We start from the raw sequence: 24,943 nt of genomic DNA on the forward strand, positions 1-24,943 counted from the left end.
AGGTTAAAGTTCCCCTAGTGTAAGTTAGAGTAAGTTATGGTGCGTTATTACAGTCGCCGTCTTTACCTCCTAGATGATCTTCCGTCTCCTCCTGCGTAGCAATTCCTACACTTGCGCTGGCCTGACTCTAAGGTAAAGTATCAATAAAAGGGATTTTGACGAAGGAAAAATCTATTTCTGGGAAGAGGCCTGTGACGCCCGGTGAAAAGTCCTTCTTTGTACTTATTCTAATATAAATCTTCCAAATATACTAGAGAAAGATAAAACGCATGGAATGCAGAGGTTACAACCCTCGCGCGAACACCTTGTAGGTGTCGTGTATCTAACAAAAGGCGTGCGAAAACCACTATTCACAGGCTGTCTTCCATTTAGATAATCCCTTCATCAATGGGGAGGGCCGTGACAGGCCCTAGAGAACACAGTTGAACTACCCCACCGACACCTACCACGCTCGCCCTCCAGGACATCCTTCTGTTTTGGACTTGCCCGCAAAGTTGAGAATTTTTTGCACAGTGTTTTTTTGAAGTGTTTGTCGTTAATTCAACATGACTGACGTTGCTACTTCACCTTTACCAATGTTAAGTACCATAGTTTGTTTTGGCAGCTTATCGCAGTACCGGGCATTTGTTCTGTTTCCAGTATTGTGGTTTTTAATTTTGGAAGCGATTGGCCTGCCTCGGTAGCGGCAGCCATTTTGGGTTGTGTTCGCTTCGGTAAATTTTCAAGTTATTATTGCCCATCTGGTACTCTGTCATCTAGGTTATATCACTTACGTTTTATGACCAGTTTTATTATCATTATTTATTATTAGTTTTTACTATGGTATTTATTTGCTAGCAAGTCCAATTTGGACCTACGAAGAATAGCGATTTAGTCTGTTTAGATTTGTACTCGCCTCAGGATGCGCGATTTAGACTAAATCTTTGTTTATTTGTTACGTTGTCGTTATTCTTCGTTCTTGGTTATTACATTTACTAATAGTACAGCGGCATAGCAGACCAATTGTTCAAATTGGTCTAAAAGCACCAAAATTGGCACACATGTAGATTAATATATTCTAAACATTTTTGGATATGGAGGCATTCAAGATTAGCCCTAAGGAAGATATGGCGGCCATTGTTCAAAATGGCCGCCATTTAACATTAGCGTCATTACATAGACTTCATTATGTGTCGTTAGTTTGGTGCTAGATGGGCCAAAATTCCCTTTTTTTACATCAGAATTAACATCAATAAATGTTTAACAGATATTTAGATGAATCTTCTCAAAAATGGCCCCCAAACTGGCCGCCATTTTGTGGAAAAAGTGGACATTTGATGAAGATTTCAATACTCAATGACATAATACCTCTAATAACCAGTACCTGATTTCAGGAACACACTTTAATTGCTCAAGTTGCTTTTTTATTTCAAATTGCTGGCAAAATTGCTAGTCAAAATAATACACAGAGTACGGGAAGTTTACAGTATGGTCAGATTGTAGTTATATAGTCGACCAAAAGCCCAGTCTCTAGGCACAGTACTTGTGTAATCCTGCAGTACATACATGTAATACAATAACGTAGATTTTGCCACACTATGTTAATTATGATTCCGAACTTTTCAAATCTGGTCACCAGAATTATGAATGTCTACAGATCATAATGTTGGTTAGCAAGTTTTCTGTCCCAATCTACTGGCATTCGCCTTCACAGAAACATAGACCAGTGCATTGCAGTGAAGCGTTCTTGCACTTGCAGCGGTTTTTGCAGCCTTTCTTGCATCCGCAAGACACCAGCTCATAGCAGGCCTTGGATGCCTCAGGGAGTGTGGTCCAGAGTGGTGTGTAGAGCCCATCATCACTCCGATGCCAGCCCCAGTCTGTTGGTGGAGGGAGCACGGGCGTTGGTACCAATGCCTGGCCCCAGACATGACCACCCTGAAGGGCAGATCTCTTCACATGCTGCTCCAGAGCAGCGTAGGTTGGCGGGATGTTCTGAACAGAGTTCGTCTTTGCAAAGAGCTGCTTTCTCGCCTTGTTGACGTCCTTGCATTTGCTTGTGCGGTCATACAGGAGTATGACAAACCTCTCGATGACATGCATTGTATCCTCTTGGATGCTTGTGGGTGCATTTGCCAGACTCAGCAGGGCATCAGTGAGTTCTGGCAGCGTGTTCCATGTTGCCCAGGCAGATTTCTTCCCATGTCCGACGAAGGCTGACACAGTATCACACCCTGTGATGGCATGAAACATTGGAAGAGCACATGCCTTCTCTGGACCAAGGGAGGAAGCTATTTCATGGGCTGCAATGTAGGCTACCCAGAGTTCGTCTCCAGCTGGTAGTTTCTGGACTACCATCACTGCTAGGACCACGACGTCACTGTCTACTGTTCGAACCTGTATCTGGTGGTGACCATGTTGTGCAGCATGTGCTACATGTAGCATCATGCGGGTGTCTGCCTCTTCTTGGTTGCATGGTGCGAGTGAGTTGACATCCTCTTGCTGTGGAACACAGATCACCTGCTCCCCATCAGTGACGACCAGTTCCTTGCCTTCTTCTTGAAAGGACTCTGCAAGCATGGTGGAGAGGTAGCTGAAGAGCTCCACTTTGTTGCTATCAACTCGCAGGAAACTTTGCCAATTTCCTGGTATGACTGCTGAGTCGACAACACGCCGACGTACTCCCTTTCCACGCTGTTCTCTGGTTGATGCCTTCAGGGAATCTGCTCTGTAGCTGTCCCACACAAGGTCAAGACGTGATACATGTTGGAAACGTTGTACAACGTATGGGATGAACACTTGCTGTGCATATTCCTCGAACGTGTTGGCAGTACCCGGCTTCAACATCTGTACGATTACTGCTCCATCGAGGACAACAGCAGTGACAGTAGGAGCTTCAAACTGAGGCTCAGCATGGCCTTCAAGGCACACCAGCAAGTCACTCTTGCTCCCTAGGTACAGTCTCCCTCCGTCAGATAAAGCTGGAGGGCATTGCTGATTTTCATGCCTGAAGAACTCTTCTAGATTCCCATCACGGGTCTGGCAGCCGATATATAATCGTGCGAAGAGCGCAACATCATTCTTCAGAGATTTGACCTGTTCTTTTCCTTTGGGTATATTGGGTCCTCTCTTGGTCGCAAACAGTGGTAGCTTGTTCCGGTGGATTGCCACCTCAATGGACTTGGTTCTGTCCACGATGCATTCCTTTGAGAATGCTTCAAACTGGTCTTGGCCAATCTGCTTGGCGTTACGGACTGTTTCTATGACTGCAGGGTCTGCGATCTCCTTTGTGTCGAGCACCAGCAAGTCCTGACTGTCCTCCTCGAAAGGGTTGCCCAGCTCTTCAATGACGGCCACGAGTGAGCGCACATCTCTGGCAAAAGTGTTCTGCACACTTGGTGTCTCTTCGTGGTGACGTGTCTCCTCTTGATCGTGTGGATGCAGATTGAAGTCGTCAAATTCCACAATCACTCTAGCAACCTCCGGTCCGGCAACCATCCAGCGCCTCAGTGCAGTTGGATTGTCTGTGAGGCCGATGGCTCCTCCATCACCCTTGACATACGCGTTGTTCTGCTCATGTCCTTGGTCAAGAGGGATTGCTGAAAAGATCCTCTTGGTCTTCTGGACTGTGAAGTGTCCCTTGCTAAACTCTGTGAAGACGTCTGGATGTTTGTTTGCCAGTTCTGCCATGTCCCGTAGATGCACTGGTATCCATCGGGCATAGTTCGTGTGGTCTAGTGCGAAGAACCACGGAGCCAGTTCTGTCAGAGCATCCATGTACATGCTAAAATTGGCTTCTCTCAGAGATCGCACATAGATCAGAGTGGACAGCTCCAGTGCCAAGACTGTTGACCAGTACTGAAACTGCGGATAACTCTGTTCTCTCTGACTGCACCAGTCTTCGAAGCTTTCAGGGTGCTCATCATCTTCTGTATTGGTGGTGCTGTACTTGTCATAGGCACGCCGTTGGAGATTATACAACGCAGCCGCTGTGACTTGGTGTGCTCTTCTGGTGCGTGTGACGTGAGCTGCTCGAAGAAATGAGTCTGCTATTCCTTCAGTTGTGATCTCTGCTTGTACCAGTGCTTGGGTCCACCCACTTCCCTGCAACCAGTCACCCAGGGTCTTCAGTGCCGTCATCTCAATATGCAACCCCCCAAACATCACCACCAGTTGGTCTTCTCCATATGTGTTTGGCCACTTCCACTGGATCTGTTTTGCTAGAGTGAATAGTGGCTGGTCGCAAGTCAGAACTGGAGTTTGGCCTGGGTTGAGATGTTTAACTGCACTCCTGACTACATCAATAGAGTGTCTGATCATTGCCACAGTGTGAGCACTCTCCTGGAACAAGGGAAGCAGGGACGTTGGTGTGATGACTGGTTGCTTTGGATCTTGGTGCCTTGCATGGTATGCAGCCCATGATGTGTTTTCACAGGCCTCAACATCATCTTTGAGAACACTTCTCGTGTTCTCCAGCCACATATACTCATCTTCTATGTGCTGCTCACAGTTGTGGCGTCTAAGAGAGGTCACAGAAGTAGCTGGGATCATTTGCCCTTTGACAGAAGAAGCAACAGGACGTACATCCGTGTAATATTCTGGTAGAGGCTCAACCGTCTTTGATCCAGTATCACGCCCAGTGAGAGCAATGCTACGATCCACTCCCTCATCTGCACACGTTGGGTGTTGAAAAAGCGAGATTCCTGTTCCATGGAATGAATTCTTGGCTGTGGTGGCACTTGGGTTGTGGTCAATGTTGTCCACAGCCGCAGTTGTGAACACATTGCTACGCAGGGTAGGCGGGCAGACCACTTCCTCTATGCGGTACAGCTGACACACGCTGTTTCCCATCTGGGCAGAAAGACGTAGGACTCTGTCAAATGAGATGCTTAGGCCCAGAGAGAAGAGCTTGTCCACAAGTCCTCTCTTGCGTGTTTCAGCATACAGCATCAGCCCAACATAGGTTGGAAGAGGAGTTTCTTGAGACGTACTGTGTCTGACAGCTGGAGGCTCCTGTGTCTTGGTTGCTCCCTGCTTCCGACTTTGCTTGACACTGTTGAACTTGAGAAGCTGCGCAATGGAAAGAGCTGCTTGTGTTGAAGAGGAATGGCTTTGATTCTTGATGGTGGGGCCATCCAGCACCATATTTACCATTGCAACTAGTACGTTTGGCACAGAGTCCTCCTGACAGCCGCCCGGGAATGATCCACGGAATTGGTAAGTGTCTTCAAACATATATCGACGAACTATCTGTGCAGCACGCGCAAGGTGAACTGCCTCAGTGTCACAGTCTTGCTCGCAGGCTTTGCCTAGCGCTTCACCAATGTCTTCATCAAACGCTAGTAAAACATCTCGGCCTTTGCTGTGGGATCTCAGGCCTGGTATCTGGGCTAACAGGCGCTCTTTCAGCCTTGTGCTATTAACTTTCTGGCACAAAACAACCCCGAGCTGTTCCATTCTTGTTGTGTATAGCTTTACAAGTTCTGCGAGTCTGAAGACTGGGGTGGTGCCCTCTTCTAGGTGGGTTTCCTCGATATACAGGACCAGTTCAGCCAGTACAATTCTTGACATTACACCTTCATGGTCAGTTTTCTGCTCGGCTTCTACAGTGGTCTTTGCACGATAGTAAAGAGCCAACAAACACTTGGAATGGTACTTGGCCTGCAGAGCCACCATATCACCCATGCTGAGCCTGGCTATGAGTTCATTGTCCCCAACTTGCGCTGCACACTTCCGTACGCGTGTGTCCACCTGGAAGGTTGTTACTTCATGTAGGGTCTCTGTGCCAGACTTTCCACAGAAAAAGCAGGAGGTGCCGCTGGTAGTGGCTTCTGAAGAGTGTGTTCTGGCGCGCTTGGCCTGGACATTGTCAGTACTATCAAATGCTGAGCTGCTTGCGATGCGTCTCTTCTCTGCTCTTCGTAGCATTGTGTTATTGTATTTGAGCATACATGTTTTATGCCACTTGGCCTGGTGGGCAACCATTGTCGCCTCAACCCCTTGTCCTTCATCTAGTCTCTGTAACTGAACAGTTCTTGGCAGTTCTCCGAGTTCATCAAATTTGACCAAGTTTGCAGCCATTGTCGTGTATCCACTCCCAGGGTCTCGGCGTTTAGACAGTACTGGGCAGACAAGTGACTCTGTTGTCTCCTCTTGACATACAAGACACAGCTTCCAGTTTGTCTCAGGTGGTGTTGTGGGAGTACGTTGCTCAAAAGTATCGACCAGTTGGAACTTCTTTGCCATGGCTGCAGTCTGGAACAACGCGTCTCTGATGTCAGGTGGTGCTGCTGCTGCCTCACCTGCAAAGACACAAAACACCACCATGTTACCACAAGTTACTACTACAAGCACCATGACTATCAACACTATACTATTACTGCAGCCGCCGTCACTGCCACCAACGCTGCCGCTGCAAAGTAAAATTCATTTTCTTGTGAAATGGTAGCCAAATTATTTGGTAAGCACAGAAGTATGTGTAATTGTACAATACTTATCACCTCTAGCACACTTATCACCTTTAGCATCCACAAAAAGACAAATTATGGTACATATTCAATGACGCTAACGGTAAATAGCGGCCATTTTGAAAAATGGCCGCCAAATGTGCTACGGGGAGAATCTTGAATGCCTCCATATCCAAAATTGTTCAGAATGTATTAATCCACATGTGTGCCAATTTTGGTGCTTTTAGAACAATTTGAACAATTGGTTTCATATTTCTTACTATGCCGCTGGGCTATAAGAAAAAAGCAATCAATTTTATTATTTTTCTTATATTATTGTGTGATGTTGGTTTTTTATTATGTAACCTTGAGAGCGGGAGTATAGAGTGCTCGTTTCCTGTTCTACAGATACGAGTTACCTCTTCTCTCGTTTACTTTTTAGCTCGAGTAAGAGAGGTGGATTTCCCGTTTTCCGTTTTTTTTTTTTTTACGGTCACGAGTTATTCAGGCCTCCTCTTATTATCCGAGTTGATGATATTACGTTTAATGTTATACACGTTTTATTGATGTGGTTACTGTTAATATAGCTAGCACTATTAATAGGTTACGTTAGTGTATGAGTCATTAATTGGGGTCGTTTTATGCCGACACCCTTAGCTCCGCCTTGAGTTATACTCCGCTATAATGGATACTCATTAGGTGAGAACTAGTCAGATATTTGGAGTGCAACGGTGAATCCGGCACTCAGACTCCGGCTGAGGCCCTTTGCACACAAACCTTTGTCATGTTTGATCACAATTACACTATTACGGCCCCTTTTTTCATCGAATCTCCGGCTTCACTGGAGATAACACAGACATTCAGAATTGAGGTTAATGTTATCGTACCGATGACGGTCACGATATCACGATGACGGACCTTTGTCACCGGATCTCCGGTACAAACAGAGATCAAGCAGACGTTCAGAACCGGAGTTAACAATGTGATACCGATGAAGATTATATTTTCATGTTACATGGTTACTGACTATTAATATAATTTCTTAATATATTAAGGTGTTAGCTACTACCATACTCACACATAATTTAGTTTTAATTGTTTTCTGTGGATTCATATGTCACTGACCAGAATCTCAAGGAACATCCAGACTTATGTCTTCTTTCAAAAACCCTTTTTATTTATTATTTCTTTATTATTATTCTTTTTTAGATATTTCTATATTATGCAATTGTATTAATGTTACTGTATGTGTAATTATGTGTAGCAATTTATTAAGGAGTTATCATGGGTTTTTGAGCTGAAGAACAAATTAAACAAATTACAGTGTATTCTTATGGGAATATTTGCTTCAACATACGATCGTTTTTACATACGAAGCAGTTCCCGGAACGAATTAAGATTGTATGTAGAGGTTCCACTGTATAGCTATTGGAAAAACTGTAGAGCAATAAAATAAAAGGCTGGGAAAAAAATGAAGGAGAAAGGGATATCTATAAGATTTCAAACTTGAAGAAAAGGCAAAGACAGGGTTTGGGGCAACTGGTAGTCATCAGGGATAGTGATGGAAATATATTGCATATGGATGATGACATTAAGAGGAGTAGGAGAGAATATTTTGAGCAACTACTGAATACTGAAAAGGAGAGAGACAAGCTGGGAGAAGCACAAAGGAGGGAGGGCCAGTGATGGAGATACATTTACAGAAATGAAGCGGGCATTGAGTAAAATGAAGAATGCTAATGCACCAGATCCATCAGAATTTTGAATTGAAATGGTCAAGATACTAGCTACAGAGGAGAAAGAATGGATGCTGGATTTATTTAAAGCAATATGGGAAGAGGAAATAATGGCTAAAGACTGGGAGGAGAGTCTAATGTTATCGATATTTAAGCAGAAAGGTGACATCATGGAGTGTAGTAACTTCATGAGAATTAAACTAAAAGAGCATGGTATGAAAGTTTTAGAGAGGATGAGAGATTGTAAACATTGGGAAATAACAATATGGATAAATGAGGGGGAGAGGGATTGTGGATGCCATCTTTATATTAAGGCAGTTACAGGAAAAGACAAAGGGAAACCAGAAGCTCTTCGGTGCTTTTGCAGATTTAGAGAAGGCTTATGATAGAATACAAGGAAAAGTGATGTTTTGGTGTTTGAGGAAAAGGAAAGTCCCTGAGAAGTTGGTTAGAATGATAGAGATGATTTACAAAAGAATAAGGAGCAGAAACCTTAGAAGTTAGTGTTGGATTACATCAGGGGTCAGCATTAATCTTGATTTCATGTGCTGGTCTTGGATGTGTTAAGTGAAGAGATCATAAATGAAGAGTTGTGGGAGTTCTTTTATACAGATGATTTGGTGATTACTACTGATAACGAAGAAGAATTAAAGAGAAGATTGATAGAGTGGCAAGAGAATTTGGAATGGAGTGGCTTGAGGGTAAATGTGGATAAGATTGAAGCTATGGTGAGCAGTAAGGAAGGTGGGGACAGGATAGCCATATATGAAAGTACTGGAGTGCATTGGAGAGGGCGCATCAGGCAACCGACCCCTTAATGTAGGGATCATGGTGGGAAAGCAGACCCTAAGAACTATGAAGATACTGCAAAACCATGCGGTATATTTCTAGTGCCATCCAGGCATGGGAAGACGCTGCTGATATGAAGAAGGGACCCTCCCAGTGGCATCGTGAGGTCATATATTCCCAGGAGCAGCATTGAGGGGGACACCAAATTGATGTTGGCAAGACATCTATTTTAGGGATAATTGGGCAATGAAACCATTAACTTAGTATCTTTTAGTTTTTATGAGTTTTCAGTAGATATTTTATTTTTGATAAAGACCGAGTGAAGAAAAATTTGCCTGGGGAAACTGGTGAAGATGCAGGCTTCTCAGCAGAAAATGAGATGAAACATCTTCTAAAAGGTACTAATGACAGAATGCAAAATGAAACGGGCGAACAGTTCATCAGATTGCATAACTTGGATTCAAAGTTTGGATTTCTTTTGGATATTAAGGAGTTGCTGAACTCGGTTGAGTCCCTTGTCAGGCTGGGAGGAACGTAGAGAGTAGAGGTCCCCTTTTTGTTTTGTTTCATTTGTTGATGTCAGCTACCCCCCAAAATTGGGGGAAGTGCCTTGGTATATGTATGTATGTATCTATAACTATTGGAGCAAACATCAAAGAAAGGTGCATTGACGTGGCAAGTTTCTCGCACATTGATTTAGGTGTGTTGAAACTGTTTAACAAAATTGATTGTATATTGCAGAATGCTGCTTAAGACATGAGATGTTCTAATCAGTAACCCAGAAGAATTACAACATGAGGATAAAAGTGTCTTCCCGAACCTTTGAATTGCTCTTCAGATACTGCTGGCCATTGCAGTATCAATTGCTACCAGTAAGTGACCATTCAGCAAGTTGAAACTTATCTTGTCGTATCTTCGAACAACTATGGAGCAAGAAAGGTTGTCAGCTATAACTCTACGGTGCAGAGCAAGAGATTCCAAACAAAATCAACTTTGATGATGTGATAGACAAATTTGCAGCAGTAGAAGATAGAGAGATAAAACTGCACATACATTGTATTGTGCATCAATACTTGATGTCTTACAATTCATTAGCAACCAATTTCTTTGTTTTGGTTTCCTGTCATCAATATCTGTCAAATTATTTTTACCCTCTAATAGCTTTATACCATTTCATCTCCCAGCTTCAAATTGATTCTAAGCATCTAGAACTTTAATCTTTTTGTTTTCTTTAATTTGACACTTGCTAAAACATAAAATAACTGCCAAGATGATACTGGCCAAATATGAAGTGACTCCCAGAATGCTTACAAGATTTTTTGCCTGATGAATGGGAGTTAGGAATGCTGGTGAAAATGGCCAAAAAAAAGTAGACCTGACTGACTGCAATAATTATAGAGGCATAACACTTACGTCAGTTATGAAAAAATATAGATGCTTATTCTAAAGAGACTAGAGAAAAAGATTGATGAAAAGCTGAGAAATGAATAAGCAAGATTTAGAAAAAATATAAGTTGCACTGACCAAATTTTCATTTTGAGACATGCTGTACAGCAATGCATAAAATATAGAAATCCAATTTGGCTGGCATTTGTAGACTGAAAAAGCCTTTGGTAATGTGCACCGGCCAATTTTGTGGAGTGTTCTGCGCTATTATGGAATTCTACTTAAATATGTGAATTTGATTAAGTTTGTTCATAAGCATAGCTAGTGCAAAGTTAATGATAACGGAGTCTTATTAAATGAATTTCCAGTGAACAGTAGAGTACTCCAAGGGAATGTGTTGTGTTCTATGTTATTTATCCTCCTCATGGATTTTGTAATGCGTAGAAGTGTCGGAGATGGTGGAGAAGGATTGGACTGGATTGGTAATAAGAAATTAGCACACCTACAGTAAGCTGATGAGGCTGTCCTTGTTAGCAGAACACCACAGGATTTATAATGTTTGCTTACCAGAATGCATGAAATATCACTTGAGGCTGGGCTCAAGAAGCAAGACAGAGAGGATGAGAATGGAATATGCAAAGAAAGATGAAATATCATTGGAAGGAGAAAGGATTAATGAGGTAGAATCATAGAGTATTTATCTACTATGATCTACAATACAGGGTCTTTAGAATTAAAGTTTAGGGTAAGATTGAAAAAAGCAAATCAGACAATGGCTAAGTTAAGTAAAATTTGGAAATCAAATCGCCTGAAATTACATAAAAAAATCAGACTATATATCAGTTTAGTGAGATCGGTGTTACTATGTGGACATGAGTCATGGTATGACAATGAAACTCTCTCCAGTAGATTAGTAGATATGAAAATAAAGCCCTCAGAAGGATATTGAGAATTAAATGGCAGGACAGGATTAGAAATAAAACTATAAGAGATTACTCGAGTCCACATGTGAATGAGATCACGATGAGGGGTAGATGGAGATGGTTTGGGCATGCTCCTCGCACTCCCAAGAGATTAGTTCACCAAATGTTCAGCTGGGCTCCACAAAACACTAGAAGAGTTGGAAGACCCAGGACTACCTGGCTGAGGACTATGAAGGGCAAAGTAGATGATGAAGAAGTATTGACTTAAAAGCTCAAGATAGAGACGACTGGCGAAATCTAACCAAGGCCCTTTCCGTCAATAGGCCTAGGAGGAGGAGATGATGATGATGATGATGAAAATATTCTTTAAAGAAAAGGAATGTTTTTAATTAGTGAACTAATTCATCTTTGATCTTCTAAATTTTATTTTCAGCCATTGTAACTAATCAATCTTTACCACAAAATCCATGTTTTTACTATCAATTTCTATACTGGCAACAAACTGTACATTTCAATGATTTTCTTAGTTCCTGTATTTGCTAATGTTTAACTAATTTTCTTAGTCATTTATCTAATTTGCTATTTGTCTTCAGTTATAAAGAGTTACTGGTTATTGTGAAGCTTTAATATAGTCTACATCTTATTTACCTTCAAAACATTTTGGAATTTATTTACGAGCTCATAATTAATCATATCTGTTATCTATAAAAAAAAGCTTTCAGCTTGCAAATTAGAGAATATTATTATACACATTAGAATGATTTGTTCACAACACGATATATCTGAAATAATGAAGGCAACCTTTTCCTGGCATAATTAATACACTCAAGTGAAAGAACCCTTCCCCTTTTGGGGACACCATAATAAACTCTGCCCCTGGGTGCCAACAGCCCTCATAATGCCATTACGCCCTCCTATTCAAATTGGCATTGCAAACATTTCTTTCCACCCACAAGAGAATGAACAGCAAAAGGAATGCTGTCACCCAGGAGCAAGAAAGTGAATATCAGCAGGTTACACAGACAACTATCAGTCAGCCACATTAATAACATAAACTGCACAACCTTTCTTCATCATTGTAAATATCGATCGAACACAACAAATTGCCAATACAATCATCTAAAAGAAAAAGCAAAAGATTAAAACAGGCAGTTGACAGCAACAGGAGTACGTCTGTACTCTCTGGCAGCTGAAAACAAAGTGTCTACTCAGTGTAATGGGGGGGGGGGAAGCTTCCCTGCCACCGACTACCTACACCTTGTTAAAATTTTCACAGTTGAATTCAAGCTACGCTGAAAATGACAAATTCGAAGATAATTTGTATTTTTCCTAACCATACAAACCTTAGCTATTTACAAAGGGTATTACTTTTAGCGTAGCTGAAATGGCGAGCCATTAGAATTTAACGAGGGTGTATTACCCCCGCGCTAGTTAGCGGGGGGTAGGGGAGTGGTAGCTAGCTACCCCTCCTCCCCCTCACACACAGGTGAATACTCACTTTCACTTAGAGGTAGGACTTGTCTTGGGGGACAGGGCTGGCGGGCAAATATGTGTAAATAGCTAAGGTTTGTATGGTTAGGAAAAATACAAATTATCTTCGAATTTGTCATTTGTTCCGTAACCGAAATACAAACCACGCTATTTACAAAGGGTGACTTATCCCTTAGGAAGGGTGGAAAGTCCCCAGCCATACTGGCTTTGGCTTTACCCGGGGACTCAGAATCCGAGTGAGTCGCACTCGAGAAAAGGAGTCCCTGCACCTCACAAGTTCCTTGCACCGCAAGGAACCATGTGGCCTACGTAAGCTTGTGTGTGAAGGAAGAAGTGTGACCCGTCTTAGGCAGTTGACCTGGAGTTCCAGAAGGAACTCTGGGTTAGGACGTTCCCAATACCACCTCGTCAGGGTATGGGGGACGCGACAGTATTGACTCAATACTCGGAACACAAGGAAGCATGGTTTACCTGCAGAGGTTCGAGGTCAGCTATGCAGAGACCAGGATGCTGCTTCCCCGTAGAGGGGATGATGAAGAAAGAAGTAAGGGCCAGACATACTTCTTTCGTTCATGCAGACTAAAACCTGATAACAATGCCCTCAACCTTCTGCTACCTGTCCAAAAAGGAGCCTGAGGTTAGACCAGCTGTTGTGTAGCCACCACAGAGCGATAGAAAACGTATCGAGACTCCTGTGGGTCACGCCCTGCAGGAAGCGGGCTGCGAAGGTCATCAGACGCTTCCAGACTCCAGCTTGTAGCACCTGCGTCACAGAGTAGTATTACTCGAAGGCGAGGGACGTTGCGATGTATCCAACATCGTGCTGTAGGGCGACGTGACGGGGGAGGGTCTGAAGACAGGTCGAGATGAATGTCCTTGAGTCCGGGCTGAAGAGGTATACTGGTGACTCTCCCCCCATGTCCTCCTTGTGTTCCCAAATCGGCTGCAACTGAGGCCAAACTGCAGCTGTTCCCAGCGCTAACCTCTCGATTCCTGTACTGGCAAGAAAGAGAAGGTCTTGGGACATCAGACACAGAATGGAGACTCAAAATCTTGAATGAATCGGACCGAAGGGTCGGGACCCTCAGATTCTGAGTCTAGCCAACAACTCAGGAGCGAGCCTGAATGTTGCCTTCCCCTCTTCCTTGGAAAGGGGGGGAGTAGTAAGAGACCAAGAAGATTGCTTACACACTGGCCGTGGCCAGAGTGAGCAGAAGACCCAAGGCGGAATACAATCCGAGGCCTGTCGTAAAAGGGTCTTGAGAAGATCTCTTAAAGGACTAAAAGTCCGAGCCATGCTCCAAGTTGGAGGTCTTCCTCCGACTAGGGCAGGGACGATCGTAGCTTCGCATGAGCGAGAATAGATCCAGCGGGCAGGAAAAAGTTATTCCTTTAAGCCTGAAGGTCAGGGAAAGGCTGAGCGACAGGCTTCATTGCCAAGAGCGGAAAGGAGTTTCCTCCCGCCGAAAGGCAATAAGACCGTTATTGCTGGAGAAGAGGCCTCACGGGAAGAGGTATATCTCCCACGGCACCAACCACCTTAGACTCTTCACTTTGCCTGGGAGACCCCTGTGGATGACTATCGCAGATGACGCGACCTCCGTACCGCGACTGTAGCGGGTTGTCTCTTCTAGAGGAGGAAGCGTAGTGTCTCCAGGCATGAAGCCGAAGCGACGCCCCGGTTCGGGAGAGATGTCGCAGTGTGGTTGCTTGAGTAGCCTGCGCCGTGGGAGAAGCTCTCCCGGGAGTTCCGTCAGGGGAAGCAGAGGGTCCAGAAACCGTTCTGCGCATAGTCCCAGTGGAGCTCTCCCATTGAAAGGTTGACAGACAACCTGGTTTTGTTGAGACCCATTGTCCGCAGACAAAAAGGAGGGAAGACGCAGGCGTCGAAGTTGTCCCACCATCACCGGAATGCATCTTGCCAGAGTCTCGGGGTCTGAGACTGGGGGGAAAACTAGCGGAAGCTTGAGGTTCCAAGCTGTCGCGATCAGGTCCCCCAGATCAGCACTTGCTGGTTACCCAAGGTCAAAGACCCCTAGGTACACTCTCTCTATGAGGCTCTGCTTGGATAGTCTGAGAGAAACATTCCCCTGCCTGGAATGAGAGAGCCGATGGTGGAATTGAGAGAATCTCAATCATCCCGGTATCTCTACTGCAAGATGTGAAGGTGTGAAAATGCGTCCCCTGCTGGTTAGCATGAAGTCGACACGCAACGGGGCGACTTGGCAGGAGCGGTAGGACTGAAGAGGGGCCAGACTAAGGCCCTTAAGCCTGCCTGAATGATGGAGAGGTATCCTTCAGGTCTTGACCATAGGCCTGGACCGGAACATGCCCCCCCCCTTTCCTTTGACGAGTCCGAGAACCGCATCAAGAATGTGGGGAAAGGACGAGAATATCCACTACCATCAAGAGGCTCCATAGGTCAACACCCATTGCAGGTTTAATAGTTCCGCTGGTCCCATAGGGCCAGGGAGTCCGGTTAAACATTGCCAGAAGCCACCGGAACTTGGATCGCCCCACATGGAACTTATCCTGAGGCGACCGTTCGGACTATAAACGGGTCAATGAGGAAAGAAGAACTAGGAAACGTTCCAAGGTAGGGCTGAAAACTCTGCTTGACTGAGAACAGGTACTGCGACTCTCCTCAGTCTTGCCACAGTCAACCGAAAGGAAGGCTCGGAGGATGTGGTAACAGAATCTGGCGTCCCCAGGTGGTCACCCATCCAAGTGCCGACGTTGCTTAACCTCGCTGGACGGACGAGAAGCGGGGTTTCCAACGTGGTAAGGCGGTTGACTCAATATCATGGCCAGATACTCCAGATGTTGAGGCAGAGGAAGAGAAGGCTCCAAGCAAAATACCATGAGCCCACACTCATGGTCAGCATTCGGAAGCTTTTCCCGGCGCTGAAGAAGGTCGAAACCCGAGCCTACCGGAGTTGACCAGCCCTCCAAACAGCAGAGGAGGCGGAAGTCTGCACCTGAGCGGCCAAGAGGAAGGCAGGGAGAGTTCTCTGGGGAAACAAACCTGCTATGCCACGGCGGGATAGCCACACTGCATCATAAGCAGGAATACTTGCAGTTTAGGCTGAATTCGACGAGCACCCTGGAAGATGGATGGAATGGAAACTGAAAGTACCCGTCCTTCCGATCCAGGGTTAAAGGAGTCCTGTCGCCTCGTTACCAGTCTGATCGATTCTGCTGGTCTACGCTGGCCGAAGTTTGTTCGACAAACTTGATCAGGGCTGAGAGGTCGACTATGGACATCCCCTCTCAGATCCTTCCTTACAAGAAAGGATCGACTGAGGGGGCCGGGGGTGAAGCCGTCGATGATCCTAAGGAAGACCTTCGCCTAAGGTATGGATCATTCTGCCCAACCGGGCAACTCTGCTGATGCTATGGCATAGAGGTTCAGAGACACTGAATTCGCTGACAGAGACGGCAGGCGCGATATCCTTGGCTACTCACAGAGATTGTGCGGGAATGGGCATCGGGAAGCTGTCATTCGGATGAGTAACCTTAAGCATCCTCCCAGCGAAAAAACCTGCAATCCTAGAGTTCGTGAACTCCTTTTAGGACTATGCCCCCCCGGGGGAGTCTCCCGTGCCATCTGTTCCTGACAGGAGGAAACTGCAATTGGACACCTTGTCCCAGTTGTCGTAGCCGATAACTTAGGCCGACGTGGTTGAAAGAAAAGGGAGCTGGAGCCCTGCAGAGTCTGGAAGAAAGCGCCTTGGAGGAGTGAAACCGGAAGTCGATTTACTCCGCACAGCAGATGTTTAAGTCTCTGTCCTTGGGCAAAGACAAAACTCTTCTCAAGGATGGAAGGGTGTCTGAGGTCGTTGACCTCCACAGATGAGACACCCGAAGGAAGCCTTCAGTCAGTGCGTCCAGATGGTAAAACATCGAGCTTGTCCGCAAGTAGATACTTAACGACGAAAGGCCAAGGTGCCTGAGCTCGAGAGGAGGAAAGTACCCTTGATCTTCCTGTAGCTTCCTTGAACCAAACCTCGGGCCGTAACCGAGGAGGGAAAGAACCTGGTAAGCTCCCAGAGGAAGAGGTAAGCAGTCACCCCTTGTCCGATGGAGAAATCTTCAACGGAAAGCCCCCCCGCCAAAAATCCTTCCAGGGCGGGAGAAGGAGAGAGTACTCGTGCAGGAGAGGGGACCCTCGAGACCGACCTCTTGGGAACCAACTTCGCCCTGGGGGAAGTCACCACGAAGTCCACTCCTCTCTTTCTCTTCAGCGTAGGAGAGACAGCCGCTGGTTTGTTACCCTGGCCGGTGAGTGCTGGTTTCATAACCCTCATTAACGCCCGTGCCAGCGGATCAAACCATGTCTGCTGCTCCAAGGACACAGAGTCCGAAATCCTCGCTAAGGTGAAAGGGATCGGGCGATCCTTTGGAGAGGACACGACGGTTCCTGCCTGAAAAGAAGGTGGGAAGAATGCTGTACTGACCTGTCTTCGTCCTGCACTACCAACCTGTGCTTGGATGGAGGTGATCCCGAGTGCCGCCTAGGAGCACGCGTCCCTGCTGCTACCACCGGCTGTGGAATTCGCCGCGAACTATGGTCGCGCGAGGGCGAACGGTCGCGCAAAGGCGAATGGTCGCGCGGGCGCACAGGCGAGTGGTCGCGCGGGCGCGCAGGCGAGCGTTCGCGAGGGCGCGCAGGCGAGCGATCGCGCGGGCGCGCAGGCGAGCGATCGCGCGGGCGCGCCGGCGAGCGATCGCGCGGGCGCGCAGGCGAGCGATCGCGCGGGCGCGCAGGCGAGCGATCGCGCGGGCGCGCAGGCGAGCGATCGCGCGGGCGAGCGATCGCGCAGGGGAATGGGCGTGACGGCGAGGGATCGTGCTGCCGCGTAGGTGAAGAAGATCGCTGGAGGTAAGCGATGGCGAGCAGCATGTGTAGGTGAATGATCGCGTGATAGGGTGCGATGGTGATCAGCATCCGCAAGAGGGCGAGCGTTCAGGGTTGTGCGATGAGGAGCAGCATGCGTAAGCGGGCTATCGTGCAGGGTTGTGCGATGGCGAGCAGCATGCGCAGGTGAATGATCGCGTGAAAGGGTGCGATGGTGATCAGCATCTGCAGGAGGGCGATCGTTCAGGGTGGTGCGATGAGGAGCAGCATGCGTAAGCGGCCAATCGTTCAGGGTTGTGCGATGGCGAGCAGCATGCGCAGGTGAATGATCGCGTGAAAGGGTGCGATGGTGATCAGCATCTGCAGGAGGGCGATCGTTCAGGGTTGTGCGATGAGGAGCAGCATGCGTAAGCGGGCAATCGTTCAGGGTTGTGCGATGGCGAGCAGCATGCGCAGGTGAATGATCGCGTGAAAGGGTGCGATGGTGATCAGCATCTGCAGGAGGGCGATCGTTCAGGGTGGTGCGATGAGGAGCAGCATGCGTAAGCGGGCAATCGTTCAGGGTTGTGCGATGGCGAGCAGCATGCAGTTGAGGGTCGCGCGATGGCGGTCAGCATCTGCAGTTGAGGGTCGCGCGATGGCGGTCAGCATCTGCAGTTGAGGGTCGCGCGATGGCGGTCAGCATCTGCAGTTGAGGGTCGCGCGATGGCGGTCAGCATCTGCAGTTGAGGGTCGCGCGATGGCGGTCAGCATCTGCAGTTGAGGGTCGCGCGATGGCGGTCAGCATCTGCAGTTGAGGGTCGCGCGATGGCGGTCAGCATCTGCAGTTGAGGGTCGCGCGATGGCGGTCAGCATCTGCAGTAGAGGGTCGCGCGATGGCGGTCAGCATCTGCAGTTGAGGGTCGCGCGATGGCGATCAGCATCCGCAGTTGAGCTAGTAGCTGGCGAACCATGTTCCTTCAGAAGTGTTGGAGAACGTTGGCGTGCCAGCTGTAACACACGTGGGCGATCTGGAGATCGCTGGCGAGCTGATGATCGCTGACGAGCTGACGATCGCTGGCGAGCTGATGATCGCTGACGAGCTGATGATCGCTGACGAGCAGAAGGCTACGCGTGGAAGCCTGCGCAAAGAAGAAGAGTCCTTGACCCCGACCTGAACCGAAGTTCTAGATCGCGAGGGCGAACGTGGGCGCACAGGGCACGTAACAGGAACCACAGGGAAGATCATCTTGAAAGCGCTGACGAACAGGAGAGCGCTGACGAACAGAAGGGCGCGCAGGGAAACCCTGACACGCAAGGGAAGAACCCCCGTGGGGGCAACCCTTTGCCCCGAAGGGATCGTTGTCCGCCGGGAGACTGATGTCCGTCGGAAGACCGCTGTCCGTCGGGAAGACCGTTGTCCGTCGGGAAGACCGTTGCCCGTCGGAAGACGAGATTAGACTGCTGTCCATCTGCACCAAGACGGAAGATCGAGAAAAAGAAGTTGTAGGCTGCAAACGGAGATTCAAAAAGGCGCCTCAAGCACCCTTATAGGGAGATGAGAGGCCCTTACGACGAGGCGGACGGAGGGCCTTACGGCGAGGGAGGCCAACAGCAACAGCAACAGAAGAAACCTCCGAAGAGGAGTCTCTATGAGTGTACTCTCTCGCGAACGAAAGAGAAACACTTCGTGGAAGAGACTGGTCAGCCAGTGACCTAAGAGGGGCAATCCTCCGAAGAGGAGCTCCTGCAGTTGCCCAGCCCCTTGAGCGAAACTGCAGGTGCGACCGCTCAGCACCAAGAGCATAGTCGCACGAAAAAAAGGCAAGAGAAGAACCCCCAAAAGAGGAAAAGCTCAAGCCTGGACAGGAAAAAAAACTTCCCTCGGAAGGAAAGTTATCCGCCCAAGGAGGCAAGCCTCCTGACTGTTCTAAAATGAACTGGAGAGCTGTCCGTCGACACGGGAGTACTACCAGTAGAAGGAGACACGCCCCTGACGACAATACAAGGGGGGAGGCAGCAACAGCCGAATCCCCAGGACTCAACCAGACAGCTCACACCGTTGCTATATTACAGAAACGAACTAGATCGGTAACTGTAAAAAAAAAAAACAAAACAGACAATGGCTGCCAAGCGAGGACCAAGACAGAGACGACTGTCACAGTCCGAGCCAAAAGTGAAAGTGAGTATTCACCTGTGTGTGAGGGGGAGGAGGGGTAGCTAGCTACCACTCCCCTACCCCCCGCTAACTAGCGCGGGGGTAATACACCCTCGTTAAATTCTAATGGCTCGCCATTTCAGCTACGCTAAAAGTAATACCCTTTGTAAATAGCGTGGTTTGTATTTCGGTTACGGAACAAACATACTTCTATTAAAGGACGAAGGTTTGTATTTGTGTTAGAACAACTAAAACTTTATGGCCTGAGCTTCCACAAAAGAAGCTAAAGACGTTAAACCTTAATAAGATCATGACTGTCAAAATTAACATGTTAGGTTGTAGCAAAGTCAAAGGCTGGAGTGGCATTACTATCATCATTCCCTATACGTCTGAATAAATAGCCTAACCTCTAAATTAGTCTTGAACTAAAACCCTAAAAGCAAGATTCTTTAACCTTTAAAACTTACATACATATACCAAGGCACTTCCCCCAATTTTGGGGGGTAGCCGACATCAACAAATGAAACAAAAACAAAAAAGGGGACCTCTACTCTCTACGTTCCTCCCAGCTTAACAAGGGACTCAACCAAGTTCAGCTGGTACTGCTAGGGTGCCACAGCCCACCCTCCCCCGTTATCCACCACAGATGAAGCTTCATATGCTGAATCCCCTACTTAAATCAGATTATGAAACATACTTCCCGCAGAGGATATGTGATGCCTCCACACTCCGTAAAAGACTCTCTAAATCAAAAAATTGTTCCTGGCACAAGGCACAAAAAGAATATGGATCATGATCACCAAAAAAAAAAAATTTATGCAAAATAGTACATAAACTGCTAACAAATCCGAGGACATCTTAAAACACTAAAATAAGTATAAAAACAGACAAAAATCCTAAAAATTGGAGTGGAGGAGCACATATTGTTCCATATCGACTTTTAGACTAAAGAAGCTATAGGACATGCGCAGCATGTCATTGTTGTTAGATGCTGGTCTTATTGCTTTACTGGAGGTATTAGTGTTGGAAGGAAAGAAGGGAAAATTTCTTAAGCTTAAGCCTCCAGAGATGAAATTAATATGAACATCAGGGGAGGATCATAGAAATAATACTGGAATCTTGCTTCAGTTAATTTATCATAAGCAATCTTGAAAGGTGTAACAAATGTTTCAATAAAAACTGATAAAAAATAATCTAGGCTGCTCTATTGCATCATATTCTTCAGTCATACTTACTTAAATAACTGTGAATAATCAAGTCAAGGTTTCTGAGTCATCACAAGAGAAATTTTACTGAACTAAGAGGGCATAAATAATAAGCTCTATCTATAATAAAAAGGCCTCTCCATATAAAGATTGGAATAAGAAACAGAGTTACTTCACCTCAAGATATTCCTTCTTCATATACCTCACTTCTTCATTCGTAGTTTTCCAAAGTTTCACCTTCGATGGTTTATATGTTTTTCTGCAAGCATATATTTCAACTTGACTAGAGACTTGTGAGATAACTATGAGAATGTAATTAATGCAACCTATGATTTGTTAATAAAAAAAAATTATTAAGAATCTACCTTTTCAAGGAATCACATGTACATAATGCAAAAAGGATATCAACATTATAGGAACAATCAATTCAACAATAGTCAAGTGAAAAAGAGTAAAATCAAGAAAGAATATTTCAAGTCCTATAAAATAAAAATTTTTTACTTATTAACAAGCTGAGGAGCTCCAAAATGAAGCAAGCTCACTTTTAACATGAAAAAACCACTACATATAGCAGTCAGCAAAACTCTAGATGGTTATTCATAAATGCATCTATAAGACAAGGTATTGTGCAGTAGTTTTCATTTTAAAAGAACACCTAATTTCCATTGAAGGACATGTATTATTACCTTCGTAAGTTTACTGGAGCTCTAAAATCAAATAGGAAGAATTGAAAAACACAACACGTACATACCTAACACCCGTATAAATTGAAACAGCCATCTCAACTCCAGGGGCCAATGTAAATGTGGTTCTACCCATAGTCCTCTGCTTATGTTCCAGTCGTTTCACTCTGTCCGTAAGTTCATCAATACGATTGGTTGGATCAGCTAGTATCATACTCTCCTGTGAATCTTCGTCTTCATCATCACGGATTATCATATCCTGGATAATAAAATTTATCTTTAAAATCAAACATTTTCTATTTTACAATCGCATAATTCTGTACACAAAACATCTATTAACTTGTATCACCTCTTAAAATAAGTCATTATAACAACAAATTCTCCCCTCATGTATCCAAAAATAAATAAACCTGACAATAATCTTCTGTAATTCATAGAAATTATGATCATCATTATAAAGTTTGTCTTCATCTTGCATCATAGCAACAAAGTTTTGAGTCTATATAAGTTTACACATGTAAATGGCTCCAGTTAACATGAGAATTAATAGAAAATATTTTTTAAATTTTTAAAATCAAATTGATTTATGTAAAATAACAGTGATACTGAAAAAAAGAAGGATTGGAGAAACCTCAGTTGGCAGAGAAAACAAGATGCACTTGGGATGACTGAAATAATATACGCATCCACCCGTAATATAACAGATTGAAAGACAAGAAGTGCTCAGGATCACAGAATGTATATTGCAGTAGTGAGGTACTTTAGATACTCAGCAGAACAGCCTTGGAGAAAGTAACGCTACCTAAGCAACTTAACTAGCGTGAAACTAGTTTTGAGAGGGCAAAATGAAATAGAGCAGCAAAAGAAATTGCTGGAATACTGGTAAATAAGGCCATTCATTCCATCAGCAGGAAATTAATCTGATGTGTGAAAGGCCTATATTTCTCCATGCATGCATGCATGCAATTTGAGCTGTAAGACCCTGCAGAATGGCCTAGAGAGACATTCAGCACCAAGGGCACAATGGGGGAAAACCCCATGGTTGCAACATAAAGTAAAAGTTGCTAGAAGTTGGACAGCAATATGGAAGAAAGGAAGGTAGGGTAGCATGATAAAAAGTGGGCGTAGCTATGAGTTAGAGGGATATTGCCAAGAACCTTTATCAATACAGTACCTACAAAGCATTGTGTGAGGTGCACCGATGACGAGAGAGACATGGCTATTGAGAAAAAAATTATTCAATAAAAGCCTGACTTTAGAATGATGATAACCATGGCTAGCACATGCTGAAAACATTATTACAAAATTTTAAATTTGTAGAAAATGTCCAGGGAATTAAAACCAAAACTGATATGCTTTAGCCATGACACAAGAAAGGAAGATTCAGAATACCAACAGTTTGGAATAGGATAATTTAAATATCATCAGAATAGGAAGAGAACCAAATTCATGCAAAATGAATAGATGAAGACCTGGGCTAGATGGGAATACAGACAATCTAGAAAAAAAACTTAAAAGAACTCATTAAATAACAAAATAAGCCAAGTTAAATGGAAATTTCGATGTTTAAATAATGATGATCCTATCTTACTTTAAACAGACCAGTCACATTTCCAACCTCTCACAGACCTAGTTCAAAAGATGCATTTCAAAGGAAAAGATAAAAAGTAACTCAAGACATTTTCATCACTAGATATAAAAGAAACAGCAATATGAAAAGTAATTCTAATACCAACCTCAGAACACCTTGCAAGGGCATCGTAGCCACTAAATTCCTAAGAATAACATGGAAAAATGACATAATCAATAAGATTTAATTGGGTTTATATAGAACTTAGGAGGCCATTCAGCACCCATTTGCAACCGTGGGTAAATTATAAGAATTTTAGTTTAAATAATTAGAATGAAAAAACAAGACAAGTTCACATTCAGTAAAATATGTTATTTTCCTTAGTAAAATAAATTTTTGAATATACTTACCCGATGATCATATAGCTGCATCCCTGCTGCCCGACAGAAAAAACCTACGGGCGGAATACGCCAGCGATCGCTATACAGGTGGGGGTGTACATCAACAGCGCCATCTGTCAAGTAGGTACTCAAGTACTCGATGTCAACACAGAACCAATTTTCTCCTCTGTCCCCTGGGTCTCTATTGGGGAGGAAGGGTGGGTCCTTTAATTTATGATCATCGGGTAAGTATATTCAAAAATTTATTTTACTAAGGAAAATAACATTTTTCAATATTAAACTTACCCGATGATCATATAGCTGATTCACACCCAGGGGGGTGGGTAGAGACCAGCATTACATGTTGACATTATGAGCTAAGTATTCCGTATTTCATTTTAGCAGTTATTCAAAATAACAAGCATAAAATAAATAAGTACCTGGTAAGGAAGACGACTTGAATAATTACTCTGCCTTTTTAAGTACGTCTTCCTTACTGAGCCTCGCGATCCTCATAGGATGCTGAGCGACTCCTAGGAGCTGAAGTATGAAGGGTTGCAACCCATACTAAAGGGCCTCATCAAAACCTCTAATCTAGGCGCTTCTCAAGAAATGATTTTGACCACCCGCCAAATCAAGTAGGATGCGAAAGGCTTCTTAGCCTTCCGGACAACCCAAAAATATTTCAAGAGAAAGATTAAAAAGGTTCTGGAATTAGGGAATTGTAGTGGTGGAGCCCCCACCACTACTGCACTCGTTGCTACGAATGGTCCCAGAGTGTAGCAGTTCTCGTAAAGAGACTGGACATTAAGATAAAAGACGCGAACACTGATTTGCTTTTCCAATAGGTTGCGTCGAATATACTTTGCAGAGATCTATTTTGTTTAAAGGCCACGGAAGTTGTGACAGCTCTAACTTCGTGTGTCCTTACCTTCAGCCAAGCTTGGTCTTCCTCAATCAGAAGGGAATGAGCTTCTCGTATTAACAGTCTGATAAAATAGGATAAAGAATTCTCTGCATAGGCAAAGATGGATTCTTAACTGAACACCATAAAGCTTCAGACGGGCCTCGTAAAGGTTTTTTTAAAATAGAACTTAAGAGCTCTTACAGGACATAATACTCTTTCTAGTTCATTTCCAACCATACGATAAGTCTGGAATATCGAACGATATTGGTCAAGGCCGAGAAGGCAGCTCGTGTTTGGCTAGAAAACCAAGTTGTAGAACATGTAGCCGTTTCGGATGAGAATCCGATGTTCTTGCTGAAGGCATGAATCTCACTGACTCTTTTAGCTGAGGTTAGGCATATCAGGAAAAGAGTCTTAAAGGTGAGATCTTTCAGGGAGGCTGATTGAAGTGGT

General features: G+C 44.9%; 1 protein-coding gene across 3 annotated transcripts in view; it reads right to left on the reverse strand.

The window, feature by feature from the left end:
* The window catches only part of Irbp (Inverted repeat-binding protein), a 142,003-nt gene that overhangs the window by 64,612 nt on the left and 52,448 nt on the right, over window positions 1-24,943 (reverse strand). For all 3 annotated transcript variants that reach the window (XM_068348078.1, XM_068348079.1, XM_068348080.1), the window contains exons 6-7: window positions 21,702-21,892; window positions 21,128-21,209 (exon numbers count right to left, since the gene is read on the reverse strand). In XM_068348078.1, coding sequence (XP_068204179.1) covers window positions 21,128-21,209; window positions 21,702-21,892 — 273 coding nt within the window. The remainder of the gene's footprint in view (window positions 1-21,127; window positions 21,210-21,701; window positions 21,893-24,943) is intronic.

This window comes from Palaemon carinicauda, chromosome 24, assembly GCF_036898095.1.
Source record: "Palaemon carinicauda isolate YSFRI2023 chromosome 24, ASM3689809v2, whole genome shotgun sequence".
Classification (NCBI taxonomy): domain Eukaryota; kingdom Metazoa; phylum Arthropoda; class Malacostraca; order Decapoda; family Palaemonidae; genus Palaemon; species Palaemon carinicauda.